The following is a 20276-nucleotide window of genomic DNA, read 5'->3' as shown; positions in this document are numbered from 1 at the left end:
AGCCCAACAGTTTATTTCGGTGTTATATCAGTATCCGAAAACGAGCTGTTAATCTATCTGTTTTGTTTATCATTTCAATTCCTACCCATTACCGCTTGATATCCAATCATAATGTAGTATGTGACAATGATCAGATCTTGAGTGAATATGTTAGCGGGTTAACAACGTCTTCCAATTATTCAAATGCAATAAGTACAAAACAAAACGTCAGCCCATAAACAAGCCCATATCCTCTTACTTGCATCCAAGCCCAATTTCTCCCATTTATCACCAAAGAAGCCCAAATGCCAAAATACACAAACAAGCACAAGTATATCGTTGGATACAAAGTGAGAGAATATAAAAACAATTTTAGCCATTATTACACATCAACTTGTTTGATGTGTTTTGATACATGGGTTAAAGGATTTGTATTTAGGTTACATTATCTTAGATGTTTCAACAATAGGGTGATCAACATATCATAAATATCACAAGCAACATACCATCGAGGGGCGATATCCTTCGGTAATTAGTGATCCAGTAGAAAGAAAGAAAATAGAAAATGGTATATTTAAACGTGTGTGTGGTGTTTGTGTGTTTGATTAGCCAGCTTCAAGATCCACTCATCATTTCATGGTTTTTTAAGTTGCTTAATCAAACGTTTTACATTAAATTCATCACCCCTGAATACCAATCTCAGCATCATCGTGAACTTTGTGTTCATAAGAATTGAAGTCCGCATCAAATGCATGTGTGGTCACGATTTCATTCGTGAACGTTAAATCCGGTTTCTCTAACTCCAAATTCACTATCATCACACAAAACACACATTTATTATCCCAACAATATTTATTAGAGTCAGAGTCTCCTAAACCCACTTTTGTTTTAAAACAACCAATTAACAGAAACAACGCTGAGTTTCGGTTCGGTTGTTCGAGACAACACGAAACGGAGATTAGTAACTTTGTTATCAACTTATCTTAATAGCTTAATAAGAAACAATACTTAAAAGAAGAATTCAATTAACTCTTCGTTAAGCCTTCCCCCTCTTTTATACTTCTATTAGTTTTTTACCCGTTGCGACGCGCCAGACAGAACGCTAAAAACTCATACGATGGTAAAACCGAATCGTTGAGCCAGCAAGTCGACGCAAATTCGATCAGTTTCAGTGATGTGCATTATTGTACCGGAATTAAAAAAAATTATAAAACAAAAAAAATAATAAAAATGGAGGTGGATCAACGGGGGTGGCGTCGGTCGGTAAAACCTGAGTGTTGGTAAAACCCAACCATTATCGATCCCGGTCGTTAAGGTGACGAGTCTATGGGAGCTGGAAAAAAAAACAAAAAATAATTCACCATCTGTCGATTTCTGTTACATTCATTACGATGGCTGAACTAATAAAACAAAAACAAAATTTACGTACCAGTTAATATAATAATAATTAATTTTTTCTTTAAAATATTATAAATCCCGTTCATTATAAACCCCTAAACGACCCCGTTTCGTTTGACACCCTTGAAAACCCTAAATCGCATATAGCATCTGCGTAAGTATATAACCAACCACCCACTCATTTCACCAAAATGCGGCTGTGATTATAAAGAGAGAGGACTCTAGCGACACATTCACAGAACAAAACAAATTCAATGAACTTATTGCCGCCTCTCTTGTACAAGCGATGGCTCTAATGGCATAACAAGCTCATCGAATTTGCGTTCTCGTGTAATGTTTTGCGATGACAGAGAACTCTAAATCTACACTTGATATGAGCCTTTTGTTTTATTTTATTTGCATTTGTTGTATTTGAATGTAAATAGAGCGATGGATGATTTATTTCGTTTATGATTCTCTGTTTATACACAACGATGCGTATATTGAAAGCCTGATTTTGAATACATTGATTTGTGCTGAGAATTAGGCAGCGGCCAGACAACTGTAGAGATGGTATCCACAGATTAACAGTTTTCTCCATCTGTTTGTCTACTAAATTCTATCTCACATTATTATTAAAATTTGTTTTTAATCCTAGGTTGTTTTTTAAGTTATTTAAGGTTTTTTTTTTTTTTGTGTATTTTACTGTATTCGTTTAATTGCATTTGATGTATGGGTTGTAAACAGAGCGATGATTTATTTCATTGATTGTTTTCTGTTTATAGACAGCAATGCGTATATTAAAAGCCTGATTTTAATCAATGTTGGAGTTTGTTCTTTTTAATCAGCTATTGATTGAGGATGAACTTATAATGTTGTTTGAAATTAGGCAGCGGCCAGACAATCGTAGGGATGGTTTCCACAGATGAACAGTTTTACCCATCTGTTTGTCTACTAAATTCTATCTTACATCTGTTTTTGTTTTAATATTTGATCAATTTACTGTTTTATGTATTTTGTTTAGATTAATGTAACATTTTATTGAGAAGGGTCTTCTGTTTTTTGGTTTTCACCTTTTTTAAGTTAAACTATGCAAAATGGATTGAGCTATATGGCTGGGTCAAAAGTATATAATGTTAGGTGAAATGGTGATACTAGCAATGTGTTTTGTTATGAAAACTGAACTGAGGGTTAGTATTTCCGTTGTAATTTTAATTGGTACATGCTTTGTTAAACTTTCCTTGATTAACACATTCTCACATGTTTTGGTACATATTTGATTTAGATTAAAGATTATGGTTTTTGTGAACAATATATGAAAGACCAGGAAACTGATTCTGGTGTGTCACAACCCTGATCTTATACAGGGCAAACACTCAACAGCATTGTGACTAAACAACTTTGAAGGACTTGCCCAAAAACATTTGATAATCCTTGCAATGCTTAGAGCATTCACATCCCATCCCTTATGATTATGTGTGGGGAGTTTGTAAATTATGGGGTGGGGTTGTGAGTGATTGTGAGTATAAGACCATTCAAAGCCCATTCTATGTATTTTTTCCTATAATTTAGCTAAAAAACACAATTCCATAAATTTATATATCATGTTTCAAAATTCTTTCACATTCTATTCCCTATTCAAATTCATAAATTAATTCTTTACTATTTTTTTCTTTTTTGTCTTGTTATATAGTGAATGGTGATTGGAGGATAGATGTTTTATTATATGGTATGGATCAAAATTGAGTCTCTATATTTAGGGTTTTACTTTAGTTGCCATATAACTCATTCATATAATAGGGAATGGATTGGAGAGGTGATTTTGATGGTTTTCTTGATATTTACCCTAAATTATATGGGTTTAACATTTCTAGAGAATGGGTTGAGAATGCTCTAAGTTATAGGGTGGAGAGAGAAACGTAGTGATTTTTTGTAAATTTGTGGAATCATTTGGGGAACAATGTTTGCCTCTATTTATTTTTTAATATTTGTTAGATTGGTTGTGAGTAGAGGAGAGAGAAAACTGTAATGATAAAGGTATAAAAAGTATTATTTAATTGAACAGGAGAGTAAAATGTAATGTTTTTTAGTGTAATTATAGAGATGGAGATCGGGAATGAGATGAGAATGCTCTTGTCTGGCTAAATTACGGATGATTCGCACTTCAACGAGACGCCCTTTGTTTTAAATGACCATGGCCAAGACAGAACATCTATGCAACTTGGTTTGCTTAAGCGTATTGAAAAAGATTGAACAACCGCTAAAGTGAAATTGACTGTATATATCGACCATTTTCAACTTGGTCTGCCTAGTTTCTATTTAAATTAAAGTGTTTTGAATGAAGTAAACTGAGTTTGTGGACAACAACAGACTCTGCTAATGATCCCTTTAGATTTATGTTATAGTTACTGTTAACTCTGTATTATTAACATCGTTTGTAATTTGATATAAATTTTGAATTTTAATGTATGTTTTATTGTCCATAAACTTGATAGTTTTGATTTTTATGTGTGCAACTTGAACTTGAATAATTAAATGTCAAGATCCGACCTGACTTTCACCTTACGTAGAGATTTTTGTCCAGACAACTCGATTCTAAAATAGCGCTTGTTATAGAAGTGTAATTTAACAACTTGATCTTGCAAATTATACGTCCGGCATATGAAAAGAAAATTTGTACGTCCTGTCACACATTCTTGAACCATTAACCAAAAACAAGATGATAACATTAGAATACAAACTTTATTTTGATACAAATATAGGGATAATCAACAAAGCCTATTGTCGTACACGATGTGCCATTGTAATTTATTTGTGTTCAAGCACACGCTCCTGATGCAAATCCTATCTTTCTAGCACCCACATCATACACAACAGCCATTGTCTTTTGTTGAGTATTCCCCCATATACCAATAGCATTATCATCATCATTACCCGCAAAAGCCAAGCACACTCGACTAATATCATATGCAATAAATATCCCTGAAAGTGGAATATCCACATATGTGTTTTTACCCCATAGAACACTAATTTTTGGGACCTTAATTGACTGATATTTGCTTAGATCATAACATGTATCAAACAAGCTTATTGGTGTAGTCAACGGATATTCCGCCATTTTTGCTCTAAACGCGTTCTTTAGAGCTGCATAGGCCGTGTATGGGAGCCTAGTGACCACGGTTCCCGAGTCTATGACCATACCCGATGTCTTAAACACCTCTGGACTTATTATTAGCTTGTTTCCTCCAACATACCTGGCTACAAGTTCAAGACCATATAAAGAGCCCGCTATTGTGGTGAACGGCGTGTACTTAACATTACTAAAAGTTCTACTCTTTCCAAATGTTAAGTAACCGATTGAGCTAGACTGTGAAGGAAGACAATACGTGAAAACTTTCCCATATTTATTAGCAGCTTGAGACACGATGGACAACTTGTCTTGACCGAGTCCTAGCAGCCCAGCGAAGCCTTTAAAAAGTCCTTCGTTGTCTTGACCACACCCAAAATAGAAATTATCAACTACGTCTTTTGAAGATAATGTAAGTTTCTCTTTTCCAAAGAACCCAATCGTGAATGACCCATCCCCATATCCAATACTGTACACGCACGTGGATGAGATGCATCTGGGTCTGTTCCTTGTTGCGGAAACGAGCCCCGAGCACTCACTTGAGGTGCATGAAATGTTGGTATAGGTGGTTGACATGGAGGGTTCAAATATGGGTTCTTGTTGGCTATAGCATTCGCCCGCACATGGCTGGCACTGGACCCAGGTTAGGTCGCTCCCGGTGTCGAAAATGAGTGTAAGGTCTTTTTTCGGGGTGTCGAATCCAACAGTCACAATGTAGTTACCGGTTCCAATTGTTCTACCCGATTTTGCAGGGAGGGTGGTCTTGGAGTCTAGTATGTCTTGTTTGCTTGTGTTGGTTGTTAACCTAGCCCTGAGTGAGTTAACCCTTGATTGATCTTGGGTTAGAGTTTCTTCTATGGTCAAGGGTTTCACCATGTCTTTATTGAACTTAGAACATGGTCCATGTTTGTGAACTACTTCTAGTGATCCCCTTTTCTTGTCACCTAGTTTTAATTTAGAAAATGTTGAGAAAGAATTAAACTGCATAGTTTCATAAAATTGTATGTCACATTAAAGAAATTGTATCTCATTTGATCTATGGTTAAGTTGAGCTGGAGCTCGATTAACCCCATGGCCGATCGGGTCACTTAAGTTGAATGAGAGTAAGCTAAGCAAGTTGAGAATTGATAAAGCGCAAAATTTAGTGAACTAAGGTAATTTTGAAATATAAATATTCGTACACATTTAAATTATTTAAAGTTTAACCACGGCAAATATAACGACGGTTCATACACACTCTAAGTAAGACTCCTAAATCACACTTCTTTGAAACTGTTATCAACTAAAAAGACAAATACTTATTCAACACCTTGTTGTAAGTAGCTAAGTCAAAGTTTTTTTTTATGTACATTATATATAATAATTTAGGCTATGCTGCAAGTTATAATTTAAAAGAAAAACCAACCTTTATTGGAGGAGTTACAAATAGAAGATGGAAATAAAGAGCTTAGCCGGAGGGTATGATAATTGTCTTCATCATTTGTTTCGACAACAAACTCTTTTCTAGCTGTTACCAAAAATAAGTAAAGAGAAAGAGAACAAACAAGTAAGATAAGAGAACTTGGTGACGACATTTCAACTTTCTCAATGATATGCTTAATTCTCATGCACCTTCACATCCCCATTATTTATAGTGGTATGAGTAGACCTCCTATCTTCAAATAATATTGAAAAAATATTTGCTTTTTAAATGTAAAATTGCCTTCATAATTAAACATAGAACTGATAAATATAACAGAAAGTGGAATACAAGAAAAAAAAACAAAAATAAAAAATCAGATTTGATAGGTCAACTTAGAGCACTAGTTTTAATCCCACATATTACAAGGTTATTGTACATTATTTGTTTATAATATTTATATATTTTTTTGAATTTAATTTTATTATTGTAATGAAGTTAATAATATACTTAGAATTTGATGATAAAAGAGTTTCACAAATAAATAAGATTTTATAACCCAATTAAAAGCTATTTGGGTTTGGTGAGACCCATAACTTATTTTTTTAATATATAATTTTTTCTTAATATAAATATATATTTTTTTTAAAATATCGGATACTAATTTTTAGTATATCCATATTTTATAAGATTTTCATATCAAATATTGGTGAAAATGATTTTTTATTTAATGAGATGTTACAACCCGTTTAAGGGCTATCTGGTTTGGTGAGACCCATACCCGTGAATTCGGCTCAAATGCATGAGAAACCTCCATTTAGAAATAAAGCGATCTGGTAGCTTGAGAGAATATACAAGGGGGAAGGTGTTTGTCTATATATATTTAAGATTCTAAGAGCATTCCCATCCAACCCTCTATCACTAAATTCAAAATTACACTAAAACACACTATATTTTGTATCTCTTTTTCAATTAAATGATACTTTTTTATAGCTTTATCATTACCATCTCTTTCCTTCACCCACAACTACTTTCGAAATATCTTCAAAAGTTATAGGGGTTGAACAGTAACTTTTCAAATATACAGAAAAATCACTATGTTTTCTAAAATATAAAATTTTCACTCACAACAGCCTAAATCACTATCTAGATTATAAAAACACCCCCTCACAATCTCACATAATATGAGGGGTTGGATGAGAATGCTCTAAGTCTTTTTCTTAAATATGTGTGACATAATTTGTAAATTATATGGTATGGTTTTGAGTGATTATGAGTAGAATAGAAAGTAAATATTATATGGGAAATGTAAATTTGGACAATTTTCACACCATATAATTTTTAAATATTTTCTGAAAATTGTTGTAAGTGAATGAGAGATAAAAGATAGTAACAAATAAATAAAAATGTGTGAACAACATTAGCGAAACACCATGACTGCCTCGACTATAATGTACGGTTTTTCAGAAGTTGGATGAACTTAGGGGGTGTTTGGGATTGCTTATTTTAAGCAAATTAAGACTTATTAACTTTTAAAAATTTTAAAAAGTGTTAAGTATTGTGTGTTAGTTGTAATTTATAAACTTGTAAAAAAAACTTATAAAAAGGTAAAATACCCCCTTAGTGGAAGACTAGACTTTTGTTTAATTTGCACGTTTTGGGTCTCTACTTATAAGTCAGTCATGGCAATAAAACGCACCTATGTTAATGGTCTTCGATGTGGGAATTGAAAGTCGTTGCACATTATTTATGCTGGTTTGCCATCTAATATTATTATACATTACATACAATTTAAACTTTGTATATATAAATTATTTCACAGATGATATTCTTTTTGAAAAAAACCCAATAGGTCATCTTCAGTATAGGGTTCGGAAGTGGTTGACAATTTCTAAGAACCTGAAACATTGCAATTTAGGTTATGCGTTGTTACATATAACTTGTATAATAAATATGCCGACCCACAAATCCATTTAACCTATATATATGTTACAAGACACTAACCGGTATCATGATTACAGCTTAAGTATTATTCGTTTGCTTGTCTGACGTGTTTTGTAAATTGGTTAAACGATTCGTATTAAGGTTACATTATTTCAAATGTACGTGTCTAGATTGGTGAATTAAAGAAAATTTAATATAAGAAAACTAGGAAACACTAGTAATACTTTCATTTCCAAATAGTGACTAGTCCTTTCAATGTTAATATCATTTCTTGTGTTGAAACATTATTGGCTTTAGATTTTGTTTGGGATTGCCTAAGTGTGTCTACTATAAGTTAGTTGATAAAAAAAAAAAGAAACTTGAATTACTTTAAAAATTAAATGCCTGCTAATATTTGGAATACAACTTATATGTGATTTGTGGATGTTACTCTTTTATATGCAAATTAGTGCCCGTCTTTATTAGCCACTTATATTAATGCTAAGTATGATAGCATCGAAGAAGCAAAAAATCAACCACGATGCAAGTTATTATTGACTATGCATTTGTAGTTATACTTTTGTTACATTGTATTTACAAAGTCTATATTTTTTTTTTGTCAATATAATTGAAGAAACACGGATCTACTCCTCACAAGTGGGCCTTAAATTCGATGAGTCTACAAGGTAGGATACGGTTACTGCCAATACGATATGAATACAATTCCTAAAATCCAGTGACGTGAATCCTGCAAAACAAAACACCGTGAGCTCGTTACGGAAAGGACAAGAGGGGGGGGGGGGTCTTCCCGTAACCACCCTCCGGCTTGAGAATAAGTACCGTTCTTATAAAGTGATAAGTACTTAAGTGAATTGAGAGAGTACAATGGTAGTGAATGAATACCTCATGATGATCGAGAGGGTATTTATAGCCGAAGGGTGTGGGAAGGTGATTGGGCCAGCTTTCCCTTAAGAATATGCCTGCATAACCGTCTGGACACGTGTCTCTATGTGATAGGTTCGACCTATACGTTGCATGTGCATGTATAACAACTTGGACACATGTCTCTTTATCTTTGGTTATCGGGGGAATATTGGCCATGTGCACGGTTATAACGACCTTGCCAGGTGTCATTGACTAATTGGCCCAAAGATCACGTATTACCCAGAAAGCATCTTGGTAAATCTTCTAGAGGGTGACAGCTGTCCCGGAGCATTACCTCGTGGCCATTTACGCGGAAGGTTATTCCTTCTTGCGGATGACTCCTGAGGGTGCTATGACGCTTCCACATGTGCTATGAGAGTGTTTCTTCTTCAACTGATTATGCGGATAGTTTATATGTCTCACGGGTGCCTTATGAGGAACTTCTGATTGACCAGCGGACATTATTTAAGGGTATTTGGGTCTTTTTGGTACCCTACCTCTATAAGTCCCCCCAGTCCAGTGTTTCTTCCTTGTGAAGTATTTTATGCGGATGAAATTCTGGACTTGATGTGGATTTGGGGGTTTCTGACTTTGCAAGTTGGTGGGAAATATCTTTTGTTGTTTGTGGATAATCATGAAAAAGGACAAGTTGACCACTCGCAGGCGCATGTGCAGGTGACATGAAGTTTTTGACGGCTGAAACTATACCCGACTGTACAACTTTTTCTCTTTTTCAAATTTCCCGCGTGACGTGGCGATCTGTTACTGGACGGTTTTTCCTCTCTCTACTATTCATATCCAATCGCATTAATTGCAATCAGTATAAATAGAGATAGTTAACTTCTTTTCGAAGTTTTATCGCCTTCAAATCTTGATTACGAACTTGCTTTCTCTCTTCTATCTTTCAATCTTTCTGTTTGATTCCTTTGAACTAATCCAAACATTTTTACCAAGTGTTTTCAATGGCTCCTACGCAATCTGAGGTCGATGAGATAGTAGTCTGTTGGGACCAAGGAGAATACCAGAAACTTATCACGACTTATGGTATTCCAACGGAGTGGGGACCGGAGTTCCCTTCTACTGGTTCTATAGCCAGCTTTCCACCTCCAGGAAAGATGGCGCTATATGCCGATTATTTTGAGCATGGGAACTTCCGTCTTCCCGTCACAAAGTTCTTCCAACGGGTGATTAAGGCGTTTGGGATTCATTTGTCCCAACTTCACCCGCGTGCTGTCATGCGAATTCGACATTTCGAGTTCGTGTGTATGGCACATGACTTAGTACCTCGGCTGGATCGATTTGCTGTATTCTATAAGTTGGAAAATCGGAACGGATGGTACACTTGCCATAGCTTTCCGGATAGAACTATCGGTAATGTTATTGAAGAAACTTCCAAGGAATGGAAGAAAAAATTCTTCTGGATCTCCGAGGACGTGATACCGGAGGTCATGGTTCGTCGCTCTCCGAACGACGCTCTTATTGACATTACGCCGGCTGCTCACAAGAAACGTGACGGGTTCCATAAACTGACCGCGTCACCCACTCCGATACGATCGCTTCCCGAAGAGGCCCTTATATGGGCGGGGATGAGCCGGTTGTGGTCTTCACCTTTCATGGAGCCCGTTTTCGTTGAATTAAACGGCCGTAAGTCTTACTGTTTTTGCTTTTTCCCACCTTTTTGTGTTTTGCGGTTTTGTTAGTGACATTTGTTGTTTGTTTTCAGGTTTTGGCTCGATGTTGAACGCTCTAGAAGATGACAAGGGCTGTGTGAGTAAAACTATTCGCGATGTGAATCATACGCCCATATTGGAGAAGACTGCCCAGTATTTCCTTTTTCCGGTTAAAGTGCGTGCCGAACCAGTTGTCTCGGACACTATCTTTGAAACAGGTGCGTACATCCTGAATCCTCCACCTCTTAACGCGCTAACTTCCGATGGGATAGTTGTTACTTTAAGTGATGATTCTGTCGTCCTTGAGGAAGGAAGCTCAGATGATACTCCTGAAGTTTCATCTGTTTCTCACTTGTTGATAGAGCTTTACCGGAAGAGATCCCTTCGTGCATCTCAGGCAAGTGACGCGGGCACCAGTGTCGCGGATGCCGGGAAAGAGCCAAAAGCCAAGAAACAACGGACACATCGTCCAAGGAAACCATTACCACCCAATCTTTCTGAGCGTTTGGGGACAGTGAAAGGTAAGTATTTACTTGTTAATTTTGATTGTTCATGATAGTGGGATCTGACTTATGATTTTGTTATGCAGATCCGTCCATTGTTGAACGTCCGGTGGTCGGGAAGCTGTCAATGCCAACTCCAATTATTGAGAAACAAACGTCACCTCCTCCGGAGAAGGAGACGGAAAAGCCAGTTACCCCTCCTATTGAGACGAACGAGGAAGAATCTAACGTTCAATCCATAACTTCCGGGTCTTTGGACCATTTGTTTCAAAACGTTGAAGCCACCGGTCCACAGTAGCAGAATCCTGGAGCCACTGCGGAAGGCTTTAGGACTAATGAAGCTTTTGTGCAGCATCCCCCCCCCCCCCAATTTTATACTTCTTCCTCATTCTTTTTGACGGGTGAGGGAGATGATTTCTTGTATGGTTCTTCTGCCCATGAGGTTGGGGGAGGTTCATCCCAAGGTGGGCCGCAACAGTCGACTTCCTCTCCTGTTCACCTTGGGCCCACAAGTTCTCAATTCTTTGGGGGCGTGCAGTTGGGAGGGGACTATGATTTGTTAGTCCCGCCTTGGGACATCGTCAACGGGTCTCTTCTTCCAAGACCTGTTTGAGTTTTGTTGAACACTGCATGCCGCCGGCTGAGAAAGCATATTAGATGACCCGCTCCCGCGATGAACTCCATTCTGACTTAGCTGTTTCCTTGACTAACAGTCTAGCCTGTAGTCAGGAAATCTTATGGGAGTGGCGGACAATGGGCGGTAAGCTTGGTGCTGCTTCTGATGAAGTGAAAGCTGCGAGAAAAGAAGCTGAGGAGCACCATAAAGCAGCGAGTGCAGCTAGGTGGAAACAATCTGACGCCGAGACTGCACTCCAACAAGAAAAGAAGCGGAATGCTGATGCTGCTAAGCGGTGGAAGGAGGCCTGCGAGAGGTCGAATGCCACCCTTGAAGCTTCCCGAGCTGAGACTCAGAAGAAAAAGGACGAGTTGGCGAATGCACAAGACGAAATGTCCCAGCAAAGCGTCCGGATTCTAGAGCTCGAGAAAGCTTTGAGATTGCAGGGAGAGCAGTCTGAAATGAAAGATAAGACTATCGTAGAAATGCAGTCTGCGTACGACTCTCTCTTGCAATCCCACACTGAAGCAGGAGGCCGCGCCTCTACTAAGCTACAGGAGCTTCGAAGCAGGGCGGAACGTGCTGAGCGGGAGAGGCAATACTTCCTTGACCGTGGCCTCGACTCTGTAAGTTTTTCTCGTACATCTTTATTTCTATTGTGTGTTTAATTCTTTGGTGTTGACGAAATCTTGTCTATAGGTTATCCGTCATGTTAAGAGAAGTGTGGAGCTCACTGATTGCTTTGTAAATTTGACGACTGCTTCTGAAGGGGTTGGCCGGGTGAAAGGTTTTAACGAAGGGTTGACCTTTGCTCAATCCGGGCAACCTGTTGAGAGCCATCCTCTTTACGGACTTGATGCGGAGCAAGAACTTGGCATGCGGGTCCAAGAATATGATGATTTGATCTTTCCGCTGCAACATATGCTTCCGGAATTTGCCTCGTCTGAAGATGTAGTGAAGCAGTTGCGGGTATACATTGATGATGAATCTGATGACGAGTCTGATGATGACCAGTCGGGTGATGACAAGGCGGACGATGCGGTCCAGAATGCTCCGGAAGGCACGGCGCCTTAGAATCTATAGGGTAGATTTAGGGGCTAGAACTCAAACTTGTAATTTTCTTTTCATGTTTCTGTATCACTATTTTGGATACTAATGAAAGGGATCTTTGCAAAATATCTTTCTTCTAATTTTAAATTTGTGCAAGTTGAATGGATAGTACTGGTGACGTGACAGAGAGAGGTTTTTAAGCGGTGGCTGACAAGACGTGTTAATTGCTTGTTTGACAGCCTGTAGGCGCTTTTTCGAATTTCCCGCCTGACGTGAATCATCCCCTGGTCCTTATTTTCTCTTTCTTCTGTTAGTCAGATGGTCGCATTAATTGCGATGAGTATAAATAGGCCTTGATGCCTTCGATCCCTTCTTATCACTTACATATTTTTGCTCTTACTCATATCAGAGAACTCTATTCTCCTATAGCCACCCTGTATTACTTGATTTCAATGGCTGCCCAAAAGAAAAATCCTCCTTCTATAAATGAAGTAGGATGTGACATTAAAGAAAAAGATTTCGAGGATGTTAAGAACGTATATGGCTTTCCGCCGGACTGGGAAGCCGAACGTCCGACAAAGGAGGCCATCGCGACTGCGCCGCCTCCGAAGAAGATGGCGGTATATATTGACCATTTTACCACGGGCAACTTCCGATTGCCCGTGACGAAATTCGTAAGGTCTGTTCTGAAAAAATACGGACTTCATTTATCCAAAATTCACCCGTTTGGGATGCTACGGATTCGACATTTCGAATTCTGTTGTCAATCTCACAGTTATGAACCATCCGTCAATATGTTTACCATTTTCTACAAGATGACATATCGTGACGGGTGGTATGGCTTCGCTACTACCGGGAAGGATTCGATTGGCTTCGAATGGATCCGGAGTATCCATGGATGGAAATCCAAGTTCTTTTGGATTCGGGAAGATGTCATCCCGTTTACAATGGCTCGACGAAAGCCAGAAGATCCACTTCCTGAGATTCCCGTTATTGAATACACGGGGCACAAGTGGATCGACACTCTGACCCGGACGCCTACACCTATGCGTCCTATTCATGAAGGTGCCATGGTTCATGCGAATATGAGCCGTTTATGGCCTTTCCCTCAATTGGAACCATATTACGAGGGAACCGGTGGACGTAAGTATGTTGGTAATTCGTTCTCAGTATCCTTTCTTGTGCTAACTTTGTTGTTTTCTCGTGTAGGAGAATGTTCTGTTTTCAACGCTCTCTTGGACCGTGAGGAAGGTATGATGGTGCGTCGTGAAATTGATCGAAGGGATGTACCATTCTTGGAGCGCACTCGAGTCTACTTCCTATTCTCTACTACTCTGAATCCGGAGCCTATAGTTTCTGAGGCGATGTATGCTCAAGGTGAGGAGTTAGTCAAAAAGTGCGAAGGTATTTCCCAACCTCGACCTATAACTGCCGCTACTCCGAGTGGAGAGATAGTACTACTTTCTTCTAGCGAAGAATCGTCGCTCTGCGAGGGAGGGTTATCGACTGGTGCTACTAACTTTTCACATTCGTCTGTAGGTTTGACCCACAAGCAAGATTTGAAGGCCATCACCGATCCGTCGGCAGGTGAGGAAGATGGTCCTCAATCCGTTGAGGGCGAACCTCAGGCTGCGGAAGTGGGTGCTTCAAAAGCTGCAGGGAAACGGAAGGCACAGGCTTCCGATGTTGCGCCTAAGAAGAAGAAAAAGAAAAAAGGCTAAGGTTGATGTCCCGGTCTTGGGCGCCCGTCTTCGGGAGCTTGCTGCCCAAGACGCTTCTAAAAGTGAGACTTGACCCTTTACGATTGCTCTTCTGTTTACCATTTCTTAGTAGCTTAAAGATTTTTATTTTTGGAGTATTTCAAGTTTAAAGGACTCTGCTGCTACCGAACTTTTAACTCCACCAACCTCGCCAAAGAACACTGTTCAAGAACCGATCGATTTTTCGGATTCTTCTCCTAATAGGGGCAAAGTGGTTGGTGAAGCTGATCAGTTCCACACATCTCCACCCCGTGAAGAGCATAACTTCTTTGATCAGGATGGGGTTAGTGTGTTTAAACGCGGGGGCAAGCTTCTTCCTCTCAGGTGGGTGAGGATACTGCTCCGTATCATCCCCGGTGGTCGCAACGGCGAAACTCAGTATTGAGTAATGCGGATGTTTGTCAGGAATATCTCGACGAAAGTCTTCCTCCTGCAGAGAAGGAACGACAACGTCGCCGCATCCGCCAAGAACTGTTTGACTCCAACTCTTATCATGTGGCGAATGCCGTGTCCACTAACCAGGAGCTTCGCCGGGACTGGTTAGCTATGAATGATGAGTTGGAGGAAACCGAGCGGAACTTGCTTGAGGCCAAGAAAGAGGCTCTTAAAGCGCTGACCGACGCCCAATATAGTCATCAGGCTATGGAAGTGGCGAAAGCCGCGCAACTTGCTGCTGAGGAAGCTAAGATTGTTCTCCAGAAAAAACTGGATGAACAAGCTGAGCTTATCAAGACCCTTCAAGCCGACTCAGTGGCCAAAGATCAACGTCTATCCGCTTTGAATGCCAAGAATCGAGACCAAGCTCTGGAATGTGCTGGTCATAAAATGGATTTCCTCCGAGCCCAAGCGGACAAGAAGTGGCTTTTATCGACAACGATTCCCAAGGTATCGAGTCTTATTATTGATACAAGTGATTCGGGTTTATATGTGTTTACTTATGTTTGGATGATTTAACAGGTTATTACCGACGTTCGCAACAATGATGATCTCGGGAATTGTGTTGCGATACTCCTCCGTGCCTCCGAGCAGGCGGGCCGACAAATGGGTTTTGAGGAGGGTTATAAGTTCGGTTCCGAGGGCCTGTCTCCAGAGGAATATGTGTTGGCCGGCAAAGATACTGTGTCCATCCTAGAGGAGAAGACCAAGGAGTTTGATACTTTGAAGTTCTCTCTCTGACCATATATCGGAACTCGCAGATAAGGATGATGCCATCGAGCAACTAAAGAAGTTGCTAGATCTTGAAGAGGAAGACGATGAAGAAGCCGAAGACACTGCGGAAGGCGAAAATGCTGCCCGTAGATGTATATGTACTTCTCTTTGTAAATTTTGCTTCCTGTTTTGTAATCTCTTTTGATTAAAATAAGAAGTCTTTGTGTTTCTTCCGGTGCACTTTGTCTTATGTACTATAATATAACTGCTTATCCGGAACTTCGGTTTTGTCAATAAAAGATTACATCTCACAATAACATGAAAGTAACTAGACATTCTATATTCGTTGGGCGGAAGCCTTACAGAAAGAAATTGCATAACTTGCTAATCTATATGGGCACGCAGGCCTAAAAAGTAAAAAATGAACGAAACTGCTATATATAGCATTTCTTCAATTGTGCCGCGTTCCAAGTTCGAGGGACCTCAGTCCCGTCCAACTTCTCCAACTTATAGGCACCTTTTGCTAGTACTTGCTTGATTTTGTAAGGTCCTTCCTAAGTTGGGGCTAGTTTGCCCGGAGGCTCCTGGCTGGAAGCCTCGTTATTGCGGAAGACAATGTCTCCCGCATCGAACTTGCATTTTTGGACTCGCGAGTTGTAATATTTCTCAAGCTGTCGCTTATAATTGTGCTTGCGAATCAATGCTAGTTCTCTTCTTTCTTCCACTAGGTCTAGATTCATCCTGAGTTCGTGGTCGTTGTTATCAACCAACAGAACCCTCGCGGATGGGATCCCGATCTCTGCAGGGATCATGGCTTCAGTGCCATAGGTCAGGCTAAAGGGTGTCTCCAAATTACTGGAATTCTTTTGAGTGCGGAAGGCCTAGAGTACATGGGGCAATTCGTCCACCCAACCCGTTCGTTTCGTCCCTAGCCTTGCCTTGATCCCTTCCTTGATAGTTCGGTTGGTCCTTTCGACCTGACCGTTTGCTTGCGGATGAGCTACGGATGTAAAGGTTTGAATGACTTGTAGCTCTTTCAATCCGCTATCAGCAAATTGGGTCCCATTGTCACTTACCAACTCCTGTGGGAGGCCAAACCGGCAAATGATAAATTCCCAAAGGAATTTTTTCACATTTGAAGCCGTGATTGATGCAACTGGTTTGGCTTCTACCCATTTGGTGAAGTAATCAATGGCCACTATCTGGAACTTGACTCGTCCCGGGGCTTCTGGGAAAGGTCCTATAATGTCAATAGCCCACTTTTGGAACGACCAGGCAGAAGTCACTGGAATTAGTTCGTTTTTTGGACGCAGGGTGTTGGGGGCATGACGCTGGCATGAATCGCACTTTCTGATTTCTTGCACAGCGTCTAAATGCATGCCAAGCCAATAGTACCCTGCGTTCATGATCTTTGCAACCGTCATTCTTGGTCTCGCGTGTAACCCACAAATACCTTCGTGAATTTCTCGAATTAGGTAATTTGCGTCTTCCGCGTCCACCAACGTAACAGTAGACCAAGGAATGACCTCCGGTACAAGATACCGTCAATCAACTGGTAATTCAGAGTTTTATGCTTAATCTTCCGAGCCTCATCCTTTCCTGCTGGAAGCGTTCCGGAAGACAGATAAGCTATAATGGGTGACATCCAAGATTCAACGCCCGTTTGAATTATCAGGACTTGGTTTTCTGGAACGGATGGATGGTCTAGAACTTCTACAAGAATATCTTTGGCGAGATGCTCAAAATTCATTGAAGCTAGTTTGCTAAGAGCGTCCACCGATTTGTTCTCACTCCTCTTGATGTGAACAATACTGAAGGAGGAAAATTGAAGAATCAAGACTCTTGCTTGTGACAAATAAGAAGCCATGACATTGTTTTTGGCTTCATATGTTCCGTTTATTTGTCCCGCAATTAGCATAGAATCCACCCGAGCCTCTAAATGTTTCACCCCCAGTTTTTTTGCTATCCGCAGTCCTGCCAGGAAGGCTTCGTATTCTGCCTCATTGTTGGTACTTTTGAAGTCCAACTTGATGGCGTACGTAAATTCATGCCTCTCGGGGTTAACTAGCCTTAAACCTGCGCCTGACCCTTCGCTGCTGGAAGCTCCGTCCGTGAACAATGACCAAACTTGCCTTTGTTCCGGAGGTGCTTGGGGTTGTTGTTCGATTAGGCATTCTTGTTCTTTGTACTGCGGAACCTCTGTGATGAAGTCCGCGAGTACCTGCCCCTTGATCGCTGGTCTGGGCTTATACTCAATCGAGTGTTCACCTAATTCAATAGCCCACTTTGCCAGTCGCCCGGACAACTCAGGCTTACTCAGCACATTCTTGAGCTTGTACCCGGTTAATACATTGATAGGATGGCCCTGGAAATATCTGCGGAGTCTTCTGGCAGCATAAACTAATGCCAAACCAACTTTTCTAACATCGAATATCTTGTTTCCGGGTCCGATAACGTTCTACTGACGTAATAGATTGGAGTTTGAACATTTTTCCTATCAGTCAGCAGAATGGCTCCTATGGCAATGTGTGAGGCAGATAAATATAATGTTAAGGGTTCACCCGCATATGGTGCTGTTAAAGTAGGAAGCTCCATTAAGCATTTCTTAACTTCTAAGAATGCATTCTCAGCTTCCGCGGTCCACTTGAAATGCACCTTTTTAAGGCAATTTCTAAGTGTTAACACGAATGGATGAGATTTGGCCGCATGATTTGCTAAGAATCGGTTCAACGCCACAAGTCTTCCATTAAGTGTTTGAACTTCCTTGAAGGAAGAGGGTGAAGGCATGCGGACTATAGCTTGGACCTTATCTGGGTTGGCTTTGAAACTCACGCCTGTTACTATGATCCCAAGGAATTTACCCTCTTCCATGCCAAATGAACATTTAGCCGGGTTCAATTTCATGTTGATGCTTCGTAATGTTTCGAATGTTTCTTCGATATCCCTTAACATTTAGCCGGGTTCAATTTCATGTCGATGCTTCGTAATGTTTCGAAGGTTTCTTCGATATCCCTTAACATTTAGCCGGGTTCAATTTCATGTTGATGCTTCGTAATGTTTCGAAGGTTTTGATTTCTTATTAACTCTTATTATCTTACAAAAACATCATCGTGCATGATAATGATGAACTTGATGATGGAGTTATTCCCGTGTATAATGATGATAACATTAAAAAGAGGTAACAACGTAAATAATGAGTATCAATTTGATTATTAAACTCAACTATATGTACATAAGAGTCCAACTAGCATCAAGTAAAACGAGTGTCAATTTGATTTTACTAAGTTTTTAATTTAATTTTTTTTGTCAATATAGTGTGTTAAATTTTTAGTTTAGTTTAATGTTTTTCTCTCATTTGAAGTGCATGCAAATTTTGCTTGAGATTGTCTTCTGTTTTAGGTTGTAACTGTTTTAGTTATACTATCCAAAGGGTCAAATTATCTAAATTGGTAAGAAACTCAACCTAAGAATTCAATCGTTTAGTTCTTGCTTATAATGTTAGCTTAGACGAATCACACTCTGTCATCTGCTTATGTGGCTTAACACAAGAAAAATGTGTCAGATTGTTATAAATGAGGATTGAACTAAAACGTAAATAAGACCGATCATATTTATTGACCTTACTCAACTCTACCTGCCTATTTTCTGATTAACTCGAAGTTTTTCAACTTAAGTGCATGTGTGGACTACTCGTCCATATACATGATCTTTCCTTTTGAGAACTATAGATTTATATTAGTGACGACCTGATGTGAAAAATTATATGCTTGACATATATTCTCAAACCCAAAAAAAAAGGAAAAAAGAAAATTTATGCATCTTGACATGCATTGTCGAACCAAAACAAGATGATAACAACGGAGAGGATACCAGGTTCACCTATACCTTTAAGAGCATTCATAGTAGGCTTTATTCCATGGCACATTTTATTGGTTATATTTACATGGTTTGTTTCATAATTTTATCCACCATCATTAGGGTTTTATACTTTTATGTTACAATGAATTAATTAACAATTTTACTTTCTAGTTGGTAACAATACAATGCAAAATACAAGTTTACAACCGTTTTAAACGAAAAATATAAACATTAAGACGATCACGGTGGGACTCGAACCCACAATCTCCCGCTCCGGAGGCGAGCGCCTTATCCATTAGGCCACGCGATCACTTTTATTTTTATGAACTCAATATTATTTCACAATCTATTTAACTCTAGCTTGGATGCTTGCATTTTTGGAGTACAATTAATTGACAATTCACCTAGTTATTAGCTTCATTATTTCTATAAACAAACTCCAATATGCATCAGTTTGATCACGTAAGAGTGTTTTCATTAGCTAGAAAGTTCACTCTTGGTCTAAACATGTTCTTGTAAGTATAATTGATTATTTGTTACTGTTCCTTGACAATTTGGCAAGTTCATTTGATTAATTCTCTAATTGGATCGCTACTTTACAAAATAATAATAATAATAAATAAATCCCCATCTTTTTAAATTAAGCTATGGAATTATGCTTCAAACTAATTTTTTTAATTTGTGATCATAAAAATAAACTATCAAGAACCCATACAATCAAATTCTTGCTATGTATTCTAACTAACACATTATGTGGTGGTTGTGGGTACTTACATGAATCAACGAATCATCTGTTGAGTTCCTGTATGTTCACGAAGAGTACCAGCCAGATTTGGTTATGGTTATAAAATTCTCGTTCCTTCAAACTTCAGATCACTTAGGCAAGCGATGAAGATCGGGATTAACTATGGTGCTAATAAAGGATAAAAATAGGTGATTAT

At 39.2% G+C, this 20276-nt stretch overlaps 1 protein-coding gene and 3 non-coding genes across 4 annotated transcripts; 2 read left to right on the top strand and 2 right to left on the bottom strand.

The window, feature by feature from the left end:
- Window positions 1-1818: 1818 nt before the first annotated feature.
- On the top strand, window positions 1819-1988 carry LOC143583631 (small nucleolar RNA snoR143). Its single transcript, XR_013144220.1, has one exon. It is a non-coding gene; the product is annotated as a small nucleolar RNA snoR143 (small nucleolar RNA).
- Window positions 1989-2165: 177 nt separating this feature from the next.
- Window positions 2166-2330, top strand: LOC143583624 (small nucleolar RNA snoR143). The gene has a single exon (XR_013144216.1). It is a non-coding gene; the product is annotated as a small nucleolar RNA snoR143 (small nucleolar RNA).
- A 1803-nt stretch (window positions 2331-4133) lies between these two features.
- On the bottom strand, window positions 4134-6130 carry LOC143580491 (aspartyl protease family protein At5g10770-like). The gene is made up of 2 exons (XM_077063497.1): window positions 5889-6130; window positions 4134-5427 (listed from the first exon to the last, which is right to left on the bottom strand). The coding sequence occupies exons 1-2, from the start codon at window positions 6088-6090 to the stop codon at window positions 4175-4177; spliced, it is 1455 nt and encodes a 484-aa protein (XP_076919612.1). The 5' UTR covers window positions 6091-6130; the 3' UTR covers window positions 4134-4174.
- Window positions 6131-19572: 13442 nt separating this feature from the next.
- On the bottom strand, window positions 19573-19645 carry TRNAR-CCG (transfer RNA arginine (anticodon CCG)). Its single transcript has one exon. It is a non-coding gene; the product is annotated as a tRNA-Arg (tRNA).
- Between the last annotated feature and the right edge of the window lie 631 nt (window positions 19646-20276).

This window comes from Bidens hawaiensis, unplaced genomic scaffold, assembly GCF_021521415.1.
Source record: "Bidens hawaiensis isolate Kalapana, Puna unplaced genomic scaffold, B.hawaiensis_p1.1 tig00001511_1, whole genome shotgun sequence".
NCBI classification, from domain to species: domain Eukaryota; kingdom Viridiplantae; phylum Streptophyta; class Magnoliopsida; order Asterales; family Asteraceae; genus Bidens; species Bidens hawaiensis.
The sequence above is the reverse complement of the archived record's forward strand: the minus strand, read 5'-3'. Positions and strand labels throughout refer to the sequence as shown.

Coding starts and splice junctions, on each gene's coding strand:
- LOC143580491 (XM_077063497.1), bottom strand. CDS start 6,090: ATGAGAATTAAGCATATCATTGAGAAAGTTGAAATGTCGTCACCAAGT. Junction 5,428..5,888: donor TTGTAACTCCTCCAATAAAG/GTTGGTTTTTCT, acceptor AATTAAAACTAG/GTGACAAGAAAAGGGGATCA.